Source organism: Jaculus jaculus, chromosome 2 (genome assembly GCF_020740685.1).
Source record: "Jaculus jaculus isolate mJacJac1 chromosome 2, mJacJac1.mat.Y.cur, whole genome shotgun sequence".
Taxonomy (NCBI): domain Eukaryota; kingdom Metazoa; phylum Chordata; class Mammalia; order Rodentia; family Dipodidae; genus Jaculus; species Jaculus jaculus.
In genome coordinates this window covers 191,983,362-192,010,311 of record NC_059103.1, presented here as the reverse complement: position 1 = coordinate 192,010,311, position 26,950 = coordinate 191,983,362, and the positions used below count along the sequence as shown (strand labels likewise).

The 26,950-nt window shown below is 40.3% G+C and overlaps 1 protein-coding gene across 1 annotated transcript in view; it reads left to right on the top strand.

Moving 5' to 3' along the window:
• Positions 1–16,225, top strand: part of Has2 (hyaluronan synthase 2) — a 31,095-nt gene extending 14,870 nt beyond the window's left edge. The window contains exons 3-4 of the mRNA XM_004661363.2: positions 10,079–10,180; positions 13,304–16,225. Of these exons, the coding sequence (XP_004661420.1) occupies positions 10,079–10,180; positions 13,304–14,233 (1,032 nt within the window). The 3' untranslated portion in view covers positions 14,234–16,225. The remainder of the gene's footprint in view (positions 1–10,078; positions 10,181–13,303) is intronic.
• Positions 16,226–26,950: the final 10,725 nt, after the last annotated feature.

Sequence of the window (26,950 nt, the reverse complement as noted above, 5' to 3'; positions counted from 1 at the left end):
TCCATTTCCAGTCACATCTGGATCCACAGGACTCATCAGTGCTCTTTTCATTAGATTTGGGATGTCTGTCTTATTGCTCTCATGACCCATTATTTCATATTTTCACCATGCTCCCAGCACCCTGTCCAAACTCCTCCCTGTTAACTACTAACAGATGACCATGCCTCATATGAAGGAGAAAACCAACAGCATTGGTTCTAAGTACACTGAACTCTGTGTGTATCCTGTTCCAATAGCACCCAGCCTGACTTCTGGGGTATGGCTCTGCTTCCTCCATGGACCTATAGACCTGCTTTCTCTCCTCTGCTCGGGAAGGAGGGTATTAATTCCCAATTCTCTCTCTCTCTCTCTCTCTCTCTTTCTCTCTCTCTCTCTCTCCCTTCCTCCTGCCATCTGCAGTCTCTATTGACTATTGTCCCCAACTCTAGTCATTTAAATATCTAACCTTGGGCTACAATATTGACAAAGTCCTAGTCCAGAACAAAAACAGAAGAGCAACAAATTATCTGAGGTATTGGTGGCTCCTCTCAGAAAATGATCAGGTTCAGAAAACAGAGGGGAAAAAAGTATAATGAGAATAGATAATAAAAAGTTTGTTAAAAATTTTAAAAATCTAATGGAAGATTTCAAACATTCTTTCCTAATTTATTTATTTAGAGAAACTTTGTCAAGAAAGGACAGATTCTGACCTGATTCCTTACAGCTTCCAGGAAGGGCAAAGGTCTTCTTTACCTTTCCCAAATAGTTCTTAGGTCAACCTTTTATTTATTTGGGTAAATCATTTTATAGTGTTATGCTTAAGCACATTAAAAAAGCACAAAGAGCAAAATTCAAATTATCTGCAAGAAATACATGATCAATGCATACTCTCTAATATATAGTCTTTATTTTTAAAATGTGAATTTATATTGACTTTTTTCATAGAATTTATATATGACATTATGAAAAGGTAAAACATACTTTGATATCTAGATTACATAATGGTCTTATTCATGTATTCTTTATCTTTGAATATGCAAATTGTAACTTAATTTGGATACTACTCTATAAGACAAACAGAAAAAACACCCAAGATCCTGTGATGTGTGTCAAGGATTTTGAGACAGGAACATTTTCTGCCCAGGAAAAGCATAAGAAGCAATTCTATCATTGAGTTCACCGGGTAGACATCCCTGGGCAGAATATCCTTTGGGTGGGGAAGTATGAGGCTATAAATCATAATACAAAGGTTGATTTGTATTACTCAAGGATTTTCTATTTGCACATTTGTCTGTTCATTGAAATTTACTTTTAACCCTCAATTTAGTATATGCTTTGGTGGTCACTTACAAACACAGACACAGTGCCAAAAAAATTGAGTCAGTCAATGCACCTGCTCCAGCTGGGGTCAAACAAGGTGACATCTTGCCTCCTTGCTTTGGCTTTTATACAATGAATTATTATCCGTGGGGGCTTTTTTTTGTTTGTTTGTTTTTTTGAGGTAGGATCTCACTTTGGTCCAGGCTGATCTGGAATTAACTCTGTCATCTCAGGGTGGCCTTGAACTCATGGCAATCCTCCTACCTCTGCCTCCTGAGTGCTGGGATTAAAGACGTGCGCCACCACGCCCGGCTTCCATGGGGGCTTTTTAACACCATGTGCTCCACGCTCTTACACTTTCATTGGTATTGTACCTGTCTAAGTTGGTTCTCAATTGCAGCAGTTTTGTCTAAAGTTTCTAAGCACATGAGATCTATCATGTCCTATGGGGGTGAAACTCCTTCTAGCATAAATAATTGGGCATAAATTCAATGTTAATGAATCAGCAATGTATATTAATTAAGACACATTTCAGCAGAGGCACAAATAAAACAAGACTATGGATTGATCCATAGAGAAAGGTTTTGTAAAGCCTAACCCTATATTATACTAGGAACAATTTTTCAGCAGTCATTTCTTCAGTACTCATGACAAACTTCTAGAACATAACTCCCAATCCTGGCCAACAGGTGGTAATGTTTTTCCAGGTCATGCTCTGTGTGGGAAGCCTTAACAACTGAAATATTCTGAAGACCAGTGTTGAGGGCATCGTTGATTTTACATCCCTGCTTTTGTAGGCCAAGACTGTGAAGTGAAACAGGAATGAGGAAGCCTGAACTGTGGACCCAGCTCTATTGTCATTTGTTAGGGACCTGCCTCCAGCTGAGCTGAGGACACAAGATCCTAAGAACCCTCCTAGATCAGGACTCACCCCAGTACCATCTTCGCATCCCTGGCCTTTTATTTCTGGCAAAATATTAAAGCTCTGCTTGAGGGAAATCAGGATAAAACAACTAGCTTCTCTGAATTTTCAAAGACCACTTATTATGGAGTTTCTATTTACACTCTTACTCTGTCCTGTTCTCTGAAGTCAAGTTCTTGAAGAGAATCTCTAGTTTAAAGGCCACCACATTTGACTTTCTTGTATTCCCTTCTGTTTTGGTCTGAAACTCATGATGCTTCTGCCTTGATCTCCCCAACACTAGGATGACAGGTGTACTGTACTGCACCCAGGCCCAGCTCTGGTTTCCTTTTTCACTATAAAAATTCCAAACATTTGCAATAAGAGTGTCACAAGGCTAAATCGTGAAGGTGCAAGCGTTTGGTTTTCCCTTTCCCAGCTGGCTTGCCACCTTCACTTCACCACTTCTATAACTTGTACTCACATCCAAGCTTTCCAATACAGACAAGGAGGACTACCCATGACTGCCTTCATCTTACTTAAAATGCTTAGCAGTGATTTTAATTTGACTGAAGGTAGACATTATAACAAGGAAGATTTCTATCTTCCTACTTCCTCTTAAGAAAAGTGACAGAGAAGCGCTGAGTAGCTTAGGTGTCTGTAATGTCGAGTTCTTCTGGTGGCTGGATCTGAGATCCTGCACTGTAAATTAAATTACACTTAGAGGACATTTTCCAGGTTACCACTCGTTTTCCCAGAATCATTATTGTTTTGAGTGCATTTTTGGAATAGTTTTGCATGTTCGTTTCAAAGGAGTTTTATTGCTCTAATATTTCTAGATTTTATAATTTTGTATTTTCTGCTTAGCTTGGGAGGCGCAACCCTTCTTATACATGAATGCTATTCCTTTTTAGTGCCTTTCCTCCCTTCTTCTTTCTCTCTCTCTTTTTTTGGGAGTGGTGGTGGAGTTAAGGAGTCTGGAGGCTGAGCTCAGCCTTGTGCTTGCTAGGTCTCAATGGACTCTACTCCGCTGATTCCAGTGGTTCAGGGATAGCAGCACCATCTGGTGTTTCTTAATCGTTAACTATTTGTGAAGCTATTCTGTCTATTGCTTTGTTTTGTTTTTGCTCAGTGCCTTACCCTCTTTCATTAGAGAAATGGTTGGGAATGCAGAACAGAATCTCCATTGACTGTATGGCTAAGCTGTCGCAAGGGCAAAGAGCAAATTCCACATACTTTAGAAATGGTCTCATTGGGTCAAGGTTAAGACGAAGGGTCAAGGTTAAGAAGAATTTCAATGAAGGTTAAGATGAAGGGTCAAGGTTAAGAAAGAGTTAACCTGATAAACAGGAAAGGGGTCAATCCAGTAGCAACAGAAGGGGCTTTGATTCATTTTCAACCTGTTTCCTCCAGGAAGGTAACCAGAGCAAATGAAGGTTTTCTCCTGCTGTGTTCGTTTTCAATGCACTTTGAAGAGAAATGAGAAGTAGAAGGGATCCCTCAGCTAGCCTGAAAGGAAAGACCTTTAAGTAAGATAAGAATGAAGCATAGAGACTTCACACTTTAGACTAGGATCTTAGAATTTGAAGGGGGATGGGTAGAACACTTATTTTCAGAAATTGTTATTTAGATTGCAAAGAAAGAGTTTAACTTTTAAGAACAGTGAGAGAGACTTTAGAATGACCAGGGATACTGTGATGTTTCCAGGTACATTATATTTTAGTTTGGTTAGGCGATAAGAGATTATTTTCTGTATGTAATTAACCTTGTGTTCCATATAGTGATTCAATTGAACCAATTAGATGTGACAATAATTACCATAAACATTTGGGTTCTCTTAAGTAATATAAAGATGTAAGGGTTCCTACTTTATACAAATGGCATACGTCTCTACAGTCCTTTTGAAACATACACACAGTGATTTTATATGCAATGTCTCATTAAAGTGGTGAATGGCTTGTTCCAGGTCTTACATGACTCAAGAATTTAAGATTCTTGATTCTGAGGGCACTTGTGCTTAAAAAAGGCAGTGACTAGACTGAACAAATATATTCATGTATATAGTTCATTAACATTTTGTGCTTTATGCAGCTACTACCTTTGTAACACATGGAGATGAGGCACCATTTTAAAAACTCATATAGAGTTCAAATTGGGATTTTAAACATTTAATGTCAATGTTGCTGTTATTTCTATGAAGGCTAAGCCCTTCCCCCATAAGCAAGGATTTTTGAACCCTTTTTTTTTTTTGACAGACTTTGCTTATAGGAGCTAGAGGTAAACATTAAGCTTTGCAACTGTTCATGTTTTTTCATTGTAGTATGAATGCAGACACAGATAGTATGTAAATGGATGAGCCTGACTGGATTTCATGTAATTCATGTATGCCTTATGAAATTGTTCTCTTTAATGTTTAGTGATATAAAACCATTCTTAGCCCCTAGGCTATAACAAAACAGCTTACACAGAGGCCTTTAGCCTTAGGCCTTAGTTTTCCAACCCCAGTTTTAGATAGAGAGGAAACATAGGGTGTTGACTCTGGCTGGAATAGTGACCCAGGAAGAGGGAGGTTCTTGGTGTTTATAGCTCATTCTCTGATTTAGCTGGATTGGATCATTCTTCCTAATAATGTCTTTTCCTCTTGAGTTGTGATTTTGTTTCATTTATGTTATTTCTCTATGAGAAATCTTATAACTAGTCATCATGTGATACCCTTAGTGTGGCAGAAATGACTGTTGGTTTATTTCCTGCCTCCTTGTATGCACATCATGTTCTGAAGCTTTTCCTGATGTGAGTTTTAGCTTTGCCTGAGCTGGTATACCTCCCGGATTCTAACGCTGAGCTGGCTAACCAACACTCATGGAATTGTATTTATAATTCGTTGGTGAGGAGAAAACGCAATACTCTGTCCTACTGGATGGACTTGAAGGGCTAAATTTGTATCCTTCACGTCTTACTAAGTAAGTGTCCCTAAATACACATGCTTTTCCTGACTGGCAAAGACTAGATTTCTTGTTGGCATTCGGTCAGCAAAACATCTAGAAACTGAAATTCTTTAAGGCTCTTAAATCCTATAATAACAAACCCCTTCCCAAGAGATTTCTGAGAACTTTTCCTACTGATAGAGCTAAAGTCCCCGGGGCTAACAGTCTCTCTCACAGAACTTCTGGCAGTTAGCTTTTGGAAAATGGGAGGAGCCTGGGCCAATTTAAATATGTAGAAACTGAGAAATTTGGTTCAAATTTAGTCATTTCAAAGTGGCCGTTCCTCTGGCCTGCTTGTACTCAGAAACAGGCGGGGCTATTTGAACATTAATTCTGGATTGCTCCCTTCCTGTTGTTTTTAAGCTTATTTTAGCTTTCTGGTTTTACCTTTCCCAGCTTAAGTCAATAGAGGTGTGGGTGTGGCCATGCATTTGGGATGCTGGATACTGAAGGTGGGTTGGAGTTCGGCTTCACTCCTGTCCACAGTTATTACAGGCGACTTGGCCAGCTTGTAGCCACACACAAACTTGTGATAGGCAAGACATGGAGAGGCAAAGTTGCTCTCCCATGACTCTGTAGCTTCCAGAGGCTTAGGATGTTTATATTTAAAACTTCAGTGTCCTGAAATTATAAACATCTACCTTCCTTCTGCCTATCTTAACATTTTAATATAAATGAGATTGTTCTGAAAGTAAATGTAATGTCAGAAAAAAAAACTCAATTTTTTTTAATTCAGAAAATGAGTGTTTCTAAATAACTAAAATGAAAATCTAAGAAACCAGAGCCCCCACAGTACTTCAATTAGCTAAGTCTAAAGAAGTAATGTTTACTTTTAGCTGGGCATAGTGGTACCCACCTTTAATCCTAGTACTTGGGAGGCAGAGGTAGGAGGGTTACCACCATGAGTTCAAGGCCAGTCTGAGACTAAATAGTAAATTCCAGGTCAGCCTGGGTTAGAGTGAAACCCTACCTCAAAAAACAACAACAACAAAATAGATAAATAAAATAAAATAAAAATAAAGAAAGAAAGAAGTAATGTTTACTTTTAATAATTGGATGCCCTGTATGTTCCTTGTCATTAAGTTCCAACAGTGCATTTAAATAGCGATTTTTACCAGTACTTTTCATTAATATGAAATCCTTTCAGAAAACCCATGAATAAAGTTGAAAGTGATAATTTTTTTAAATGTTGTGATTACTTAGAAATTAATGGGAGGGACTCATGTTACAGGTGTTTAATGTTCCCTTTAATTCTAGAGACTCCATGCTTCAATAATTGATTCATTTTTTTCTTCAAGTCTTCATCATTTTCAAAGAAGAATTTGAAGGATTATTTACTTGTTACTTTTGAGCTGATACTTTGGAAAGATAGTTAACCCGGGAAAGTGCTCTCTATGCAAACAGAAGGACCTGAGTGTGGAGCCCTAACACCCACGTCATAGCCAGGCATGGTGGCGAGGATCCGTAACCTGTTTTGGACAGGCTGACGCAGGAAAGTCACTGGAGCTTGCTGACCAGCCAGTGTGGCTGAATCAGTGAGTCCAAGTTCAATGAGCGATCCTGTCCTAAAACATGAGCTAGAAAGTAATTGAGGAAGGCACCCCATGTCCACCTCTGTCCTCTACATCCACATAGATGCATGTGTACTGCACGCACAAGCTCATACATGTGCATGCGGTGGATATGCATACAAACACACATACCACACAGAAAACTGTTACCTTTCATTATAAATGACATATACTTCTTCATGATGGCAGTATCCTCTGAGGAATGCATTCTTAGGTGCTTGTATCATTGTGTGAACATCACAGAGTGTACTTATACAAATTCAAATGTCTACATGGCCACCACCAAGATGATCTAATCTCCAGGGACCAACATCAAATTTGTGGTTTATCTTTGAACAGTGTGGTATTATGTGGCCTGTGATCGTAAATAAGCAACATCTTTGTTCAATGAAGCTGGTTATAGGCAGGCTTGAAGGTAGAATAATGCAGGGTGGTTTAAAATATATGCCAATCATATTCTTCAATGTCTGGGTGAGGGTGTGAATTTGTTACTTTTATTGTCAGATGACCACCTATCTAACAAGAAGCTATTTAGAGGACGAAGGATGTGTTTTGGTTTATGACTTGAAGGAGTATAAACCTGCATGGTGGGGAAGTATGGCTACAGGATGCTTGTGGTCACAAGGGCTTGAAGTAGCTATTGGAAGCAGAAAGGACAGTAAATAGGGCCAGGATAAAAACCTCAAAACCTGTTCACCAGAGATCCACTGCTTCTTGTGAGGTTCCATCTCTCAAGGGTGCTCCAAGCTCTCCATTCAGTGCCACCAGCTAGGGCCCAAATCCTCAAACACTGGAGTCCTTGGAGGACATTTCACCTTCAAGTCGTTACAGGCTGTCATACTAGTTCATCACCTGTCAACTCTGATCAAATTATATTGGTTAGGACCTTGCTGAATTCAGCAGAAAAGCATACTATGCCCTGTTAATAAGTGCTATAACCATTAGATCATTTCTTTTGCTATAATATAATACCCGAGACTGGATAACTTATAAAGAAGTTCACTGTTCACTGTTCTAGAGGTGGGAAAGTCTGCGTGTATCTGTCAGGGGCTTGCATAGTGCATTACAACATAGTGGAGAAACATTAGGCCAAGAAGTGGAGTGTACGAAGGAGACGAAACAGGAGAAGAAACCTCGTGGTGCTTCATGGAGCAACAGCCTGCTCTCATTGGCTGTAATCCAGGTCTGCAAGAGCAAGAGCTCACTGGCTCCCTTGAGAATTAACCAAGTCCTTAGAAAGCAGCATTGGTCCTTTCATAAGGGATCTACGTTTTCAAGATCTCACCATCTCTCAACGCAGTGCTCTATTGGAAATCCAGCTTCACCACGAATGTGGGAGAGAAACACCATTTCAAACAGTGGAAGCCAGGGAGATAGGGCAGCTTTGTTCTTAGGTCTGATGGTCTCTGATCATGTGGGGACAGCTCTGTTCACAGGTAGAAACCACCTGGATTTTGCCTGTGCCATACTACAGAGAAAAGTGATGATTTAATCAAATTGATGAGTATGGAAGGAATTATGAGTAAGCCAGGTCTTCTCTCTGATTTTAGCTGGTTGTTCACCCCCCTCACCCATCAGAAACAAGCATCAGTCATAAGCTTTAAATGTCTGGAACTAAGTGCAAGACTGGGTAACAGAATTAGGAAACCCACTTTGCCATAGATATAAGCACTATTCTTTCTTTTTTTTTAATAATTTTTTTTAATTTATTTATTTGAGAGTGACAGACACAGAGAGAAAGACAGATAGAGGGAGAGAGAGAGAATGGGCGCGCCAGGGCTTCTAGCCTGCAAACGAACTCCAGGCGCGTGCACCCCCTTGTGCATCTGGCTAACGTGGGACCTGGGGAACCGAGCCTCGAACCGGGGTCCTTAGGCTTCACAGACAAGCGCTTAACCGCTAAGCCATCTCTCCAGCCCTTTTTCTTTTTTTAAAATAAAAATATTTATTTATTTATTTGCAAGCAGAGAGAGATAGAGAGAAGAGAGACAGATAGAAAATGGGCATGCTAGGACCTCTAGCCATTGCAAATGGACTCCAGACACATGTGCCCCTTGTGCATCTGACTTCCATGGGTCCTGGGGAATTGAAACTGGGTTCTTCAGCTTCACAGGCAAATGCTCTTAACCAGTAAACCACCTCTCTAGCCTGATATAAGCACTATTCTTAATACTAGCTTTATAAACTTACAGGTGAGGTAATTTTTTTCCTCATCTGTTTTTTTTCTTCTGATTAACATTTCTATTGATTCAGAAATCTGGCTGAAAAGAAAATATCATTTACAAGCAGTCACCTGGAGGAGAAGTGCCCTCCATGGTCTTTACCATATTAATATGGGGGGAAGGAATGGGGCAGATTTCGTGATATCTCTTCCTTCCTATAACATTACAGAATGATTTTTATTATTTAAGCATTTGAGTTGAATGCTTAAAAGCCTTATGTATGAGGAAACTTAAAACAAAACAAAATGGAAGAAAATTTAAAAAAAAAAATCAAAACCAGCCAATTAAACCAACATCTAACCACTAGGGTAGCAACTGACTCAGTTTTCCAGCATGCAGATGCTGCCTGAGAGTTGATAAAATGTGGACCTTCGCTGGTAAACTGAGCAAACTGATAAATCCCATAGATCACACCCAACGCACTACTGGAGCTATTTTACCAGCTAGTGCCATTAACTTAAGCTCCGAGCTGTTAAAAATGAAACTATTGGGCTGGAGAGATGGCTCGGCAGTTAACTTGCTTGCCTGTAAAGCCTAATGACCCAGGTTCAGTTCCTCAGTACCCATGTAAAGTCCAATGCACAAGGTGGCCCATGCATCTGGAATCTGTTTTTAGTGGCTACAGTCCCTGGTGGGCCCATTCTCCCCCTCCCTCTCTTCTCACTGTGCTTGCAAATAAATAAATAATAAATATTTAAAAAGTTAAAGTATCTGTACTTGGCATGATGTAAAAAATGCTTTGTCGGGCTGAAGAGATGGCTTAGTGGTTAACTTTGTTGCCTGTGAAGCCTGAGGATCCATGTTTGACCCTCCAGGTCCCACATAAGCCAGACGCACAAGATGCACAAGACGCACAAGGTGACGCAAGCATGCAAGACCGCACATGTGCACAAGGTGGTGCATGCATCTGGAGTTTGAATTCTCCCTCTCTCTCTCTCATTAAAAACCAAAACAAAAACAAAACAATTTGTGAAAATTGTGCTACCTGACGAGGTCTTCTGATAAGATTGAGAGTACAATTCACATGCTCAATTTTGACTATTTGATAATTGCTGCTAGTGCTTTTCCCTTTAAAATACTTGTCTGCTTTCTTTTTGGCAGGTATGTGATTCAGACACTATGCTTGACCCTGCCTCATCTGTGGAGATGGTGAAAGTGTTGGAAGAAGACCCTATGGTTGGAGGTGTTGGGGGCGATGTCCAGGTATATATGTCTTCATTTGATTGTATGGGGTAGTTTTAAAAACATACTTATTCATTGATTCTTCAAATATATATTCATAGCACACCAACTCAGACAGGCTTGCACTGTGTGTTTGTAACTGAAGACAAAGGAAAATGTGCCTTGCACCCACATTACTACCAGTTTTACTATCTGAGTTGCAATAACAAGATTTCTTAGCTTAGAGCTGAGCTATAATCTGTGTCTAGAATGGCTGATGATAGCCATGTAACAACCCACATGGATGCATACATATTCAATGTTTCCCACCATGTTCCCTTGGGCCATAATATACTATTCAATGTTCTGTTAACATTTGATGTTGGAGTCATTTAGTAATAAGAGTAGTTAAGTAAGAAGTGTGATAGAGACTAGATTATATACTGAATGCTTCTGCATTTAAAAGAAGCTGGCAAACATGTAGCTGTTTAAAAGTGCATTCTGAAAAACAAATGAGGAAATAAGAAACAGAAATTCAAAGTTACGGGCTGAAGAGGTGGCTCAGCAGTTAAGGCACTTGCCTGCAAAGCCAAAGGACACAGGTTCAATAACCCAGTTCCCATGTAAAGCTAGATGCACAAGGTGGCACATGCATCTGGAAGTTCATTTGCAGTGGCTGGAGGCCCTAGTGTTACAATCTTCTTTTTCTCTATTTGCTTCTTTCTGTCACTCAAACAAATAAATAAACTAATTTAAAAAAAAATGAAATTCAAAGTGATACTAGTTAGTAAGGCAAAAACATAATTAATAAGAGGGTTTTCCAATATGGCCCATCATTTATCTTTAGTGGAGAAACAATGAAATATGCATTAAATTAAACATATCCTTGAAGCTGGTGGTGTGAAAATAATAAGTATTGAAAATATGTAAAGATTAATGAAGGGATGGAGAGGTGGATCAGCAGTTAAGACATTTGCCTGCAAAGCCTAATGACCTGGGTTCAATTCTTCAGTACCCATGTAAAGCAAGATTCACAGTAGTGTATGCATCAGGAGTTCATTTATTTGCAGTTACTGGAGGCCCTGGGTGCACACATTCTCTTTTTCTATCTCTTTTCTGTCTACCTCTCTCTGCTTGCAAATAAATAAATAAAAATATTTTAAAACCATTGACGTAGAGGGGCTGGTGAGATTGCTCAGTGGTTAAAGGCACCTGCTCACCAGGCCTGCTGATGCAAGTTTGAACCTCCCCAAAAAGTGGCACATGAATCTGTGACCCCAGCCCACCTATAGGAGGAGGAGCCGGGACAATCCAAAGCTCATGGATCAGTGACACTGACATTAGCTTGCAGTGATGAGGGACCTTGTCTCAAAGAAGACGGAAGAGAAACAGGCACCTTGAGCATGTTCCTTGACCTCTACATATATGTCATCACATGTACCCATGCATACACATGCATGCACACACACAAATGAATAAATAATTTAAAAAATCTACAAAGAATGCTTTAAACCCAAGAGCACAGGTTTTAGGAAATTCTCACACCACACATAGAAAGTGAACTTTACAATTTAGATTTCATGCTGCTATATAATCTTTGCCTACGCTTATTAATAGCGAAGGCAAAGAAATCACATTAAGAAGAAGAAAGAAATAGTCTGATGGCACACAAAGAAAACAGGCAAAATTCAGATGAAAGTCAGGCGTGGTGATACATGGCCTCTAATCCCAGCACTCCAGCACTCGGGAGGCAGAGGTAGGAGGGTCACTGTGCATTCCAAGCCACCCTGAGACTACATAGTTAATTCCAGATCAGCCTGGACTATAGTGAGACTCTACCTCAAAAAGCCAAAAACAAACAAACAAAATCAGACAAAAACTGAATAAAAGAGAGAGGTAGGAGAGAATTTAGACATATTGCCAATAAATTGCTTGTGCTATTCAACGTTCTTTATTAAAAGCATTATTTCAGTGTTAAAATTCTGGAAGGCAGACAAACTTGTTTATCACTGGAATAACAACAACAACAAAAAAGACTAAAAGCAGAAGGAAGATCACAGGTCAAAAGAACTGGATATATTGGAAATTAGCCAACACATGGAAAGGCACAGGGCTTCAACACCTTCAAGCCGTAGATTTTCAAAGGTGCATCTGGGAAATTTTAATAACTGAGAACCAAAGCTCATAAGAGAACCCCTAGGCTGGGGAGATGGCGCAGTGGAAGACGTGCTCTCTGCACAAGTGTGAGCACATGAGTTCAGATCCCCACAGCCCCTTGAAAGCCAGAAGCTATAGCACCAGCGTCTATAATTCCAGCGTGTCTGGGGCAAGAAAGGTGGCAGGGACAGGAGAATTTCTTGAAAGTTCACATTCCAGCTAGCTTGGAGAAGCAGTAGTGAATGAGAGACCTTGCCTCAAACAAGGCAGAAGAGGCCACCTGACACCCAAAGTTGTACCCTGACATCCACATGTGTGCCATGGTGTGTACATGCCTGTACTCAGAAACATGAACGCAAGCAACCACATAAGGTACCATACATACATATGTGTGTGTATATGTACATATATGTGTATACATATATATATATGTATATATGTGTATATATACATATATATGTGTGTGTGTATATATGTAAAATCCCATATATATAATTATATATATAAGATCCCTCAACATTATAGCATAACAACAAGAACATCAAATACAGCTCAAGGAGGACAAGCATAATGAAATAGGAAAAAAAAAAAGTATTCAACACCAAAGATTGGCAGCACGTATTTCCAACTAGTCAAAATAATCTAATGATAGAGAATCCTAGAAAAAAACAACATATAGGCATATCAAAAGAAAAAAAAATGCTAAAAGAGAGGCATAAAATCTCAGAATAGTCGAGGCTTCTTGGTGTTACTTAGATAAAGCTTACTTTTCGACTGGTTCAAGGGGCTTACTTGCAAAAGCCTGCCAGACCTGGGGTTGGATTCCTCAGTACCTACATAAAGCAAGAAACACAAAGTGGTGCATGCATGAGGAGTTTGCAGTGGCAAGAGATAGATAGATAGATAGATAGATAGATAGATAGATAGATAGATAGATAGATAGATAACAAATAATAAATAAATGCAAAGCTTACTTTTATTTATCTACTTTTTCTTTCTTTCTTTCAGATTCTAAACAAATACGATTCTTGGATCTCGTTCCTCAGCAGCGTGAGGTACTGGATGGCTTTTAATATAGAGAGGGCCTGCCAGTCTTATTTTGGGTGTGTCCAGTGCATTAGCGGACCTCTGGGGATGTACAGAAACTCCTTGCTGCACGAGTTCGTGGAAGATTGGTACAATCAGGAATTCATGGGCAACCAGTGCAGCTTCGGCGATGACAGGCATCTGACGAACAGGGTGCTGAGTCTGGGCTACGCGACAAAATACACAGCTCGATCCAAGTGCCTTACCGAAACTCCCATCGAGTACCTGCGATGGCTGAACCAGCAGACCCGTTGGAGCAAGTCCTACTTCCGCGAGTGGCTCTACAACGCCATGTGGTTTCACAAGCACCACTTGTGGATGACCTACGAGGCGGTCATCACTGGATTCTTTCCTTTCTTCCTCATCGCCACGGTGATCCAGCTCTTCTACCGGGGCAAGATTTGGAACATCCTTCTCTTCTTACTGACTGTCCAGCTAGTAGGTCTGATCAAATCGTCTTTTGCCAGCTGCCTTCGAGGGAACATCGTCATGGTCTTCATGTCCCTCTACTCAGTGCTGTACATGTCCAGTTTACTTCCGGCCAAGATGTTTGCCATCGCAACCATAAACAAGGCTGGGTGGGGCACGTCGGGAAGGAAAACCATCGTGGTTAACTTCATAGGACTCATTCCAGTTTCCGTGTGGTTTACAATTCTCCTAGGTGGTGTGATCTTCACCATTTATAAGGAATCTAAAAAGCCATTTTCAGAATCCAAACAGACAGTTCTCATTGTTGGGACCTTGATCTATGCATGTTACTGGGTCATGCTCTTGACTCTATACCTGGTTCTCATCAATAAGTGTGGCAGGCGGAAGAAGGGACAACAGTATGACATGGTGCTTGACGTATGACGTGACATCGGTGTTTGCAGGTGCACACAACACCTTAGTCCCTCCAGGGGCTGTACAGTATTGTGGCATCAGACACTGCCACCTAAGGAGACATATCACTGCTGCTGCGACTTGAACAGAAATATTTTTGGGGTTTATCTTGATTCTGCCAAAGTAATATGATAGCGTCAATAAGAAGAAACGCAGACGTAACCTGTGATTTCTATGAAAGTGGGATGAGTTCTTAGGCACTTTTTCCTGACTGTGCGTCTGCCCGACACGTTTTGCCCTATATACCTCACTAGCCATGCTTTATGTGGGTGACCATGGAAGAAAAGGGTTTTGGAAACTCAAGGAAAAGTTCTTGCAACTTATACAACCTAACTTATAGACTGTTTTGATAACTTTTTTTTTTTTTTTAGGGAGGATTTTTTTTTCTTTAACTCTACCAAATAAAACACCAAAGGAAATCATAAAAAGCCGTAGGCTATGCTGTATTTTGATAAATGTACTGTGTTTTTGAATTTTGTACGCCAATTTTAAGACAAATTTCACATCATATTCTGTATTTTACTTCTCTGCCAAAATACACCTGTTCTTCCCTTTTTTTAAATAATAAAATAGGTTCTAAAAATATTCATACTAAAAAAAAAAAACCCTGCCCAAAATGTGAAACTTGGTTGACTGATGTTCATGATTTAAAGAATAAAATGTTTCTCTCTTTCTCTACTTTTTACAATTGAATAATCTATTTCTGTGAAAAATATTTAAACTTTCAATATTCTAACCTTTTTTCATTTCTTTTAGAAAAGGCCAACATATTTGTCATTTTTTGAATAACAAAACATACTTATGATTGTATAGAAACAAATCATTAAAATCAAGGCCAAAGGGGTATAAAAGTGCAATTTTTTCCTAAGATTTTAATAAAGGGAATGCTAGTCTTTGAAATCAAAAACACTAGGCCTCCAGCACTGGACAAAACTTGAGCATAAAAGATGAATAATTCTCAGAGATGGCAGAAATGTTTTTAATTATGTAGTGATTTTGTACACATGTATCATGGAAAGTTGGAGGAAATTTATCTGCATAATTTGGACAAAGACAATTCACTTCATCAAAAGTTTCACCCCATGGCTGGAATTTACCAGTTCCTAATGTGTTCACATTTGGCATGTCTCACCTGTTTAGTTTTCTAACTTGCCAATTAGCACTGCACATTAGTGATGTCTACGTGGGTAGATCACATAACTTAATGAATACACCATGTCATTCAGAATTGGCACCATGTAAGCTCCAAGTACCCACCTTTACTTTCTAGGAAGGATGTTTTTCTGAATACTACAGATAATTGCTTCATCTTTCCTGAGCTCAGCTTCCCTAAAAAGTCCATGCAGTTCAAAAAGATATAAAGGTTTAATAAGTATATGGATAATTGCAACATAAAGAGGTGATGAGCTAGGCATTCTGGACTTAACTACTTTAGTTATATGGGCTATCAACTGTTCAATTGGATTTACATAACTGATCTTGCCTGTGGCCGGTGCTGTGTACGCCTATGTTTGACGCACAATCAAAATACATAAGTAATTGAACAAAAAGTGTGGTGAAGCAGAGACATGAGAGAGTATCAAACAGTGAGTGTCCTACCTTTCTGCTTCCTTCTTACCATACAGATATCTATGGGACACAGATCCTAAGGAAAAGATGCACGTTCCCCCGGTGAGCACACACAGGTCCATTCACATTCAGAAGAATGCAGCCTCTTGCTGATTGAAGGGCTTTTGGAAAGCAAACACACATGACAATATACGAGACTAAAACTTGAGTTTGCCTTTTTAACTATTTATGTTCTAAGTTAAGCTTTGATAACATTCAAATGTCAAATTTTCCCATTCTTATAAAAAGTTGAATTAATTGCCTGTATTTATTTTAGCAATTATTCAATGTATTTCCAGTATAGGATGTATAGTATAATTGATTTTTTTTGTAAATAAAATATTTTTGATAAGATTATTGCCTTTTTATTCTAAAGGGGAGGGGGAGTTTTGTTTTCCTGATTTTGTAATGAGATGAATTTAAAAATGGGGTATGTAAAAAATAATTCACAACTAGTCAAAATACTGTCAGTTAACTGAAAAACCTGAGATAGCAACACAGAACAATGGCAAGCAAGAATACCTTGGCTCTGAACTTCTCTATGTGCCTTGAAAGTTGCACAAATTAGAGAAAAAAGTCACAGTAGTTTATCATAGCAAGAAAAAAATACACAGACATACAGACATGAGTAAAAATAAGCATGTCTGTTTATTACTATATTACTTACACATAATAACACATTAAAATAACCTAAAATTGAACAATGGAATAATTAAATGCATTGTGATATATTTAAAAAAGGAAACACTGCTAGCTGTTAAACACACTTATCTCAGAGAACATTGAGGGTATTGGAGAACTGCTTTGGCTGGAGAAATGGCTTAGCACATACATATATATATATATATATATATATATATATATATATATATATACCATATACGCATATATGTACACATATACACATATTTTGTACAGTAACATCCAAAATTTGTAAAGGCAAAATGTTTAAATGTGAGTATCTCTGATGGAAATATGCCTGATTTATATCCTGTATACATTTTTGTATTCTTCAAATACCATATATGTGTATTGTTTCATGATTAGAAAAAGAGTAATAAATATTGTTTTTTAAAAGTAGGTTGGGGCATCAAATAGCATTTCCTAGTATGAGGAAGTTTCTTGGTTAATTATTCCACTCTACCACTAATCCCAGAAATTCATTTATATTTTCATTTTTTATTATTTGGTTTCTAGAAATCCTCCATTACTTGCCTACAGTGGAACCTATAGAGACCACATGAGCATTATTGCCTTAGGAGACAATAGAAATATTCATGTTCTCATCCCAGTAATTCACTGATAAAGTCACTTGGTGCTGTATTAAGGATGGGCAATCTTGCAGTGTAAAGACAGTGTTCATTTTAGGTTCTCCTTGTGGGGTCTTAGGAATCCTTGCCTCTGCTATCATAGTACAGATTTATCTACAGGTGTGGCTGGGTTCCAGCAACCTTTTATTTAGAGCAGGAATTTTAAAATAATTTTCATGTTATAAAATATTCTCCTTGGAATATCTTTCAAGTAAAAAGGTAAAAACTAAGAAAAGAATAAAAATACTTACTCTTAGTTTCATTAATATTACCAAAAACAGTCACTGAGCTTGGTTTCTCATGTAAAGTCAGTGATCCCCACTAAGGGGGACCCTGTTGATGTTTGTCTGTCTTGTGGAATGGGCCGCTGTTTGATTTTTGAGTATGTACAATAGCTAGATATTTTGAGGAGCACGTTTCATAGATCAAAGATATTGGTTGCCGTATCTGTTCCAAAGTGCTCCCTATTATTGTCATTTTCAGGGGAAGCTGGTTCACCTTAAAATAATTTGCTAGGTTAGGTCATAAATTTAGTAAGTTTTTTTTTTTTTTTTTTTTTTTTTTTGCTGTTGTTGTTGTTTGTTTTGGTTGTGGTTTTTCAATGTAGGGTCTCCCTCTAGCTTTGGCTGACCTGGCTATGTGCTATGTAATCTCAGGCTGGCCTCAGACTCACAGCGATCCTACTACCTCAACCTCCGAAGGGCTGGGATTAAAGCTGTGTGCTGCCACACCAGACAAATAAGGTAAGGTGTATGGTGGAATCTTGTGTGCAGCCATCCTGGCATCAGGCTTATCCCTTAAGCCCGTACTACGCCCTGTGTTCTCCACGGGTGATCCAGCAATGTCAACAGCGCCCGAGGACCTATTGTACACACGAGGGCAGAGACCTATACCACGTTACTGAATCGAGATCCATGTCCAATGGCAGTCCCTGACCCAGATCTTTAGTAAGATCTCTAGTTGGCTTCACACACGTTAAAGTTGAGGAACCCTTGCCGCCCGCAGAAATCTCACATTGCTCACTTCAGACTACAGTTTCTAAGGTAGTTTTCCATTTAAAATATTTCTATTCCATTTAGTTTTTGTTGCAGTCCGGTTTGTATTGCTGTTAGAAATCACCCAACCAAGAGTAGCTTCTGGGAAAAAGAGATTTATTTTGGCTTACAGGCTTGAGGGGAAGCTTCACGATGGCAGGGGAAAACGATGGCATGAGCCGAGGGTGGACATCACCCCCTGGCCAACAGAAGGTGGACCACAGCAACAGGAGGGTGTGCCAAACACGGGCATGGGGAAACTGGCTATAAAGCCCATAAGCCCACCTCCAACAATACACTCCCTCCAGGAGGCATTAATTCCAAAATATCCATCAGCTGGGGAGCTAGCATTCAGAACACCTAAGTTTATGGGGGACACCTGAATCAAACCACCACATTCCGCCCCTGGCCCCCATAAACTGATATCCATACATGATGTAAAATACAATGCATTCAGTCTGACTTTAAAAGTCCCCATAGTTTTTAATCAATCCCAATGATGTTCATACATCCCCATAGTTTAAGATCTTTTAACTGAGCCATAATACCAGAAAATAACCTCAAAAAACCCATAATGGCACAGAATAAATATTCACACTGCAAAAGATGGTATTGGGCATAGCAAAGAAACATTCAACCAATACAAGATTTAAAACAACCAGGGCAAACATCAAACTCTGTAGCTTCAAGTCCAGCAACTCTAGCCAGTGACAGATCTTCAAGTCTGATAATTCTAACCAGCAACAAGTCTCTGGCATTCCAATTCCGCCCCTCCAGCTAGGCTACCACAGTCCTGGGAAACTTCATCGGGGCTGGCAGCTCCTCGGCAGCCATCTCACGGTCCTGGCATCTCCACTGGGTCTCCACTGCAAGCCATGGTTCATCCTCATGGCCCCATGGGGTCTCTATGCAGGCAATAGCAAACCTGCTTCACACTGCCCATGGCCATTTCCAAAACACAAGACTGTGTTGCAAACTCAATGACCCTCTTTCCAGCATTTCTTATACTCCACGATACCAGGTAGGGTGCCAATTTGTTAATCCAGGGGGGAATAAAGCAGACTTTGAAGAACAGGACTCCTTGAGCACTCAGGCCCCGTCAAAAGAGTCTACATTATTCTTGTTGCCCCAGCGCAGGTCAGTTAGCCCAGTCTCATAGGTTGTAATCTCTCAGTTGCAGCTGAACGGGCAACAGTTCACCCAAAGATTTTTCTTTCTGTGCCATATCCCTCTGCTCACACCAGTTCATTTCTACGCAAAGCAACCCTGCACAACTTCTCAGGACATGGGCACAAGAGCAAGCTTCTCACACAAACTGCTAGCCCAGTCCAAGCAAAGCTCTTTCTCACCCTCATAAGCCAAACCTCACAGTCCATAGTTCTTACTGCCTTCAGGTCTTTCAGCTCTGACCAGAATTGTCCATCAAGCTGTACTTACAGCACTGCAAGGCATCTCTTAGGCCAAGGTTTCAAGTCCTCCCACATTCCTCTTGAAAATCAGCTCCAAAAGGCCAAAGCTACACAGTCAGGTGTCTAGCAGCAACCCCACTCCTCGGTACCACTTTACTGTTGCAGTTCGGTTTGTATTGCTGTTAGAAATCACCCAACCAAGAGTAGCTTCTGGGAAAAAGAGATTTATTTTGGCTTACAGGCTCGAGGGGAAGCTTCACGATGGCAGGGGAAAACGATGGCATGAGCAGAGGGTGGACATCACCCCCTGGCCAACATAAGGTAGACCACAGCAACAGGAGGGTGTGCCAAACACTGGCATGGGGAAACTGGCTATAAAGCCCATAAGCCCGCCCCCAACAATACACTCCCTCCAGGAGGCGTTAATTCCCAAATATCTATCAGCTGGGAACCTAGTATTCAGAACACCTAAGTTTATGGGGGACACCTGAATCAAACCACCACTTTTACTTTTTTTTTTTTTTCACTTTTACTTTTACTAACATCTATGGCTGTGGGCATCTTGTATTTATTGAGAATATTAAATATGGGGCTGGAGAAATGGCTTAGTGGTTAAGGTGTGTTTGCCTGCATGGTCTAAGGACCCAGATTTGATTCCCCAGTACCCATGGAAGGCAGATGCACAAGGTGGTGCATGTGTCTGGAGTTCATTTGCGGTGGCTAGAGGCCCTGGTATTCTCATTCTCTCTCTCTCCCTCTCTCATAAATAAATAAATAGGGCTGGAGAGATGGCGTAGTGGTTAAGCGCTTGCCTGTGAAGCCTAAGGACCCCAGTTCGAGGCTCGGTTCCCCAGGTCCCACGTTAGCCAGATGCACAAGGGGGCGCACGCGTCTGGAGTTCGTTTGCAGAGGCTGGAAGCCCTGGCGCGCCCATTCTCTCTCTCTCCCTCTACCTGTCTTTCTCTCTGTGTCTGTCGCTCTCAAATAAATAAATAAATAAAAATTTAAAAAAATAAATAAATAAATAAAATTTAAAAAGAATATTATGTATGAATTTTAAAGAAAATAAAGAGGTGTACATCATGTCTTTACACAAATAGCTCATAATTGAGCTAGAGGACTATGATAAACTACAGAAAGATTTGGTGTTAAATAAGATAATGCTGGTATAAATAATGTCTCAGGGGATACAGGAAGAAGTAATGAACATGGGTAGCTATCTCTGTAAAGGTAGGCTTTAAGTTAGTGTGGCATTTTAGTTGAACCATTAAAAATGTGAAAATATAGATAGGAACTAAGAACTCTTAGTGAAAAAGACATGATTAAAATGGTCAAGATTCAATGTCAACAGGTGGTTCATCAAGCAGTAATAACATAGTTTTCAAAGCTTTGCAATGTTCTTTATTGTATTTACACTGTGAAGGTGAAACCCATCACGGCAGATGAACGTAGAGGAACATGGATCCATGCATCACACCACACGAAGAAGTAGAGAAAGAGCACGGACTCCTGACTGCTCATCTTGCTCTCTCTCCTCTTTCAGTGGAACAGAAACCCATAAAACAGCAGTGGTGGATCCTTTTACCTTGTAGCTAACTTCTCCTCTGGAACAAAACATTCAACCAGAAACAGTTTAAGAAAAGAACAGGTTTCCTTCACACTTACATTTTAAAAACATTTATTCGTGATGGAGAAAGCAGGTAACAGCAAGAGTGGGTTTGCAAGTAAACACCCAATAGGGTTGGACTAACAAACCTCAAAGGTATGCCCCCAGTCAAACGTTTCCTCCAGCAAGGCTTCATCCCTTAAACAGTCTGCCAGCTATGGTTTGATTATGTGGCTTAATACCAAACATACGAGGCTCAGGGGGACCCATTACATTCAAACTTCAACATTCTCCCCCTGGCCCCTCATGACCTGTGAATGATTCTAGGTGCATTGGCAAAGAATAAACACTCAAATTGCAAACAAAGACATAGCAAGGAGAGATTGGACCAATGCAACTTAGGAAACAAGCAAGGTAAATATCAAATCTTGGAGCTCCATCTTGCGAGAAAAATCCTCTGGCTCCAAATTTCACCACTCCAGGCTCGGACTCTTGCTTTCTAGGAAGGTTCAACTGAGATAGCACACACAGCATTTCTTGGCAGCCATCCCACAGGCCTGGCATCTCCAAAATCGTAGGGATTTCTTTGCAAACTCTTGTTCATCTTCAAGGCTCCACACCACGTTTCCATTGGATCTCCCCATAAGAACTTCAAATTACAGATTTAATTAATATATACGCTATATGTGATCATAAAGAAGGACAAAACTATAGGAATTAAATCTGAAGTTGTGGGGTGTGGTGACATATGCCTCTAATTCCAGCTCTTGGGAAGCAGAGGTAGGTGGATCGCCATGAATTTGAGGCCACCCTGATACTACATAGTAAAGTAGGTCAGCCTGGGCTATAGAGCAATACCCTTCCTCAAAAAAAAAAAAAAAAATATATCTGAAGGTAGATCATCACACAACTTGAAAAATGTAAGAATGGTGCTTATATTCTTATGTTGTGATGATTTGGGTTTGAACATCCCATAAATATATTTATGGTCTGGTCAGAATATATTTATGATAAATTGGTATTGCCTTCCAACTTACCTGACACTATTTGTTAAATACTTTCCCATGGTGCCTTTTGATCCATGTTTACAGTGAACCAATGGCGTCGCCTCTGACATATTACCCAGTCACTTTCTTCAGCTTCTCTCCTTCCCATCTTTCCTTCCTTCCTTCCTTCCCTTCTTCCCTCCTATCCTCCTTCTTTTTATCCTACCTTGTGCCAGGGGATTAAATCCATTGCCTCAAACATGCTAGGCAAGCTCTCAATCACTGAGCTATGTCCCCAGCCCCCCTTCAGTTTCTTTTTTATGAGAAGCCCATGGCCAGCAGGTTATCACTATTAAACACTTAATCCTACCTCAACTCATTTCTGTTCCTTTCATTACTGAAAACACTTCTTACCTATCCCTTTCTCCTTATTTCTGTTTTCTTCTATGGATTCTTTATATTTCTGTCAAAATTAATCTTTCTTCACCCTAGCTGTGAGTACAAAGGCTTTACTTCTCCTCATTGTCAACAAGATAAGGCTTGAAACCTCAAATCCATCAAGTCTGAAAAGTATCTGTATGCCTTCTCTTACAGGCCTTGCCTCCGGCTCTCCAGAGGCCGAGACTGGGGGGCGGGGGAATGCCCCTCACTCCCTCCGCTTGCCTCTCGCCCTTATCTTAGCTTGCCCTTTGCTCTTAAGCTGGAGTGGATTGTCTCCTCTGCAGCCCTTGTGTGTAGGTTTTAGGAATTCCCCTTGTTCCTGTTTTACTAGCCCATGCTTCTATAAGACCACAGTAGAAGGAGATTCCTCCCTTCTCTCCTGTGGCATTTCGCATCTGCCATGCAGCATCGACTATTTTCTGCCTTATGTTACCATGGGATCTGGCAACAACTAGGTAGATAAACAGTTGTTTTCTTTTTTTCACTAAGGCTATTTTTGAAAAATCATTTTTGAATCTTCCACAATACCCAGAATGGTCATGTGGTTTGATGAAGAAAAAGAAAAAACAGCAAATGAATACATGATAAAACAAATAAACAAGGAAGCCGTTGCAGTCCCGTTCACATTACTGGTAGAAATCACTCAACTATGAGCAGCATGCAGGAAAAAGAGGTTTATTTTGGCTTACAGGCTCGAGGGGAAGCTCCGCGATGGCAGGGGGAAACAATGACATGAGCAGAGAGTGGACATCAGCCCCTGGCCCACATAAGGTGGACCATAGCAACAGGAGAGTGTGCTAAACATTAGCAAGGGAAAACTGGCTATAACACACATAAGCTCACCCCCAACAATACAATCCCTCCAGGAGACATTAATTCCCAAATATCCATCAGCTGGGAACTTAGCATTCAAAGCACCTAAGTTTATGGGGTACACCTGAACCAAACCACCACATTCTGTCCCTGGCCCTCCATAAATTGATATGCATACATGGTGTAAAATACAATATATTCAGTCCAACTTTAAAAGTCCCTATAGTTTTTATCAATCCCAATGACATTCAAATATCCCTATAGTCCAAAAGCTTTTAACTGAGCCACAATACCAAACACCCCCCCCAAAACCCATAATGGCACAGAATAAACATTGACACTGCAAAAGATGGCATTGGGCATAGCAAAGACAAACAAATACAAGACTTAAATAGGGCAAATATCAAATCTGTACCTTCGAGTCCAACAACTCTAGCCAGTGACAAGTCTGTAAGTCTGATAATTCTAACCAGCATCACGTCTCTGGAGTTTCAATTCTGCCCCTCCAGCTAGGCTACTCACAATCCTGGAGAACTTCATCTGGGGGCAGCATCTCTCCCTGGCAGCCATCTCGTAGTCCCCACATCTCCACTGCAACCCACGGTTCATCCTCATGGTTCCATGGGGTCTCCATGAAGGCATCCAGCAAATCTGCTTCACACTGCCCATGGCCATTTCCAAAACACAAAACCATGTTACAAACTCAATGACCCTCTCTTTACTGCATTTCTTATACTCCATAATACCAGGTTGGGTGCCAATTTGTTAATCTAGGGGAGAATAAAGCAGACTTTGAAGAATAGGACACTCCTGAGCACTTAGCCCCCTTCAAAAGGGTCTACATTCCTCCTGTTGCCCCACGACAGGTCAGCTGGCCCAATCTCAATAGTTGCTATCTCTCAAATGATTTGCAGGTAAATGGGCAGCAGTTTAGGCCCAAGGATTTTTTTTTTTTTTTTTCCCTGTGCTATATCCCTCTGCTTACACCAGTTCATTTCTATGCAAAGCAACAGGGCACAATTTCTCACGGGCATAACAGCAAGCCTTTCACACAAACTACCTCTAGCCCAGTCCAGGCAAAGCTCTTTCTTACCCTCATAAGCCAAACCTCACAGTCTATAGTTCTTCCTGCATTCAGGTTTTTCAACTTTGACCAGAATAGTTCATCAAACTGTACTTACAGCACTGTAAGGCGTCTCTTAGGCCAAGGTTCCAAATCCTTTCACATTCCTCTTGAAAATCAGCTCCAAAAGGTCAAAGCCACACAGTCAGGTGTCTAGCAGCAATCCCACTCCTCAGTACTGCTGAACTGTTGCAATCAGGTTCTCATTGCTGGTAGAAATCACCCAACCAAGAGCAACTTGTGGGAAAAGAGGTTTATTTTGGCTTACAGGTTTGAGGGGAAGCTCCACAATGGCAGGGGAAAATGATGGCATGGGCAGAGGGTGGACATCACCCCCTGGCCAACATAAGGTGGACAATAGCAACAGGAGAGTCTGCAAAACACTGGCATGGGGAACCTGGTTATAACCCTCAAAGCCTATCTCCAACAATACACTCCCTGCAAATCTCCATCAGCTGGGAACCTAGCATTCAGAACACCTGAATTTGGGGGGGGGGCACCCGAATCAAACCACCACAGAAGAGTAGAGCCAGCTAATGAATGTTGGACTGATGCTTTTTTTTCCCCCAGAAAAATGAGAACTGTGGTATTATCTACCAAGTGGACACATTCATCTCACCAACAGGTTTTGAGAAGTAAGTATATGTTACTTTTTTTAGGATTTCAAAAATCAGAAATTCTATTTGTCTTTAAACACCTCTTTGAGTTTCTATAGCAAGCTATGCTCCTGTCCTCTTGTGGGAACTTCCAGAAGATCTACCTGATTCCATACCCTTCCTACCAATTCTGCCTTTGAGCCTCAACAGGGAGTTTACTCTTCACCTCCTCAGGGAAGCCTTCTGTGATCTCCTGGACAAGTTCTTTCCTCGAATGCCCCGATGTTTATGTTTTAGTTTCATGTCTATGACTCACCATTTAATATTTCTCCTTTCCACTGGAGGACAAGTTCCAAAGTGGAAGGAACTGTGTAAGACTGGATGATCACTGCATTCCCCAATCTTAGTAGATAGTATGTCATGGGCTAGGAACTCAACATAAGCTTGTAGATGACAACGTAAGTGGGGAATGAGCCAGCATAAAAGACACAAGCATGTAAAATTCCTAGATTTTTATTTATAAAAACTCCTTTACTCCAGGTTTATATCACTTGTGATTTGAAGGGAGATAACATGTTGAAGCAAGTTTTAAGAGTATAGGAAGTAAATCTATGCAAAGGATGCTGTTTTTTTATATATATTGTTACTTTTTGGTGTGTGTGTGTGTGTGTGTGTGTGTTCATGTGTGTGAGTGAAGGTGTATGTGTGCCACACCATGTGTGTGTGAAGGTCAGAGGACAACTTCAGGTATCAGTTCTTGCCTTCCACCTTGTGTGAAGGACTCTTATTGTTCAACAAGGAATGTGCCTGGCGAGGTGGCCTGTGCTAGAATCATCTAGGAGTTTCTTCTTTCTTTACCTGTCTTCTTGTTATAGGCGTGCTGGGATGACTGACATTAGTGCTACTGTATCCAGCTTGATATGGGATCCCAACTCACCTGTTCATACTCGTACAGCAAGCACCTAGTCTCCGGAGCCTTCTCCCCATCTTGAGGCTATTTTTAGTTTTTAAAAAGGTAAGATTGTGAAGTTCATTAGAATTCCTACATGATGATAAATAGACTTCTCAAAGCACTTATGTGTTTATATATATTTTTAAGTTTTTTTTGTTGTTTATTGTTATTTACGAACTCCAGACGTGTGTGCCCCCTTGTGCCTCTGGCTAACGTGGGCTCTGGGGAGTCGCGCCTCAAACCAGGGTCCTTAGGCTTCTCAGGCAAGTGCTTAACTACTAAGCCATCTCTCCAGCCCTGTTTATATTTTTGAAGTCAGTTGTATTTAGGTTCAGGGTTTGTATTTTTCTTGAACGTAAGTAAGTTGAATAAGTGGTGGAATGTGCTTCTGTGTTTTCTGTTTTCCTCCAACGTAAAGTTAGTTCTCTCATCAAAGGCATTTTGAACCATTTAACTTTTAAAATATAAAATCTGGGACTAGATAGATGGATTAGCAGTTAAGACACTTTGCCTGCAAAGCCTAAGGACTTGGGTTTGATCCCCCAGTACCCACATAAGCCAGATGTGCAAGGTGGCACATGCATCTAGAGTGTGTTTGCAGTGGTGAGAGGCCCTGGCATGCCCACCCTCTGTCTCTTTTTCTCTCAAATAAGTAAATGAATAAACAATTTCAAAATATAAAATATATTCAGGAACATACATATTTTTAACAATTGCAATTCCATACTGAAAAAAGTTCCTATATATATATCATATACATTTATGGAGCTCCCTTTTTACTTGTATAATTCTAAGTTGTCACTAAATTA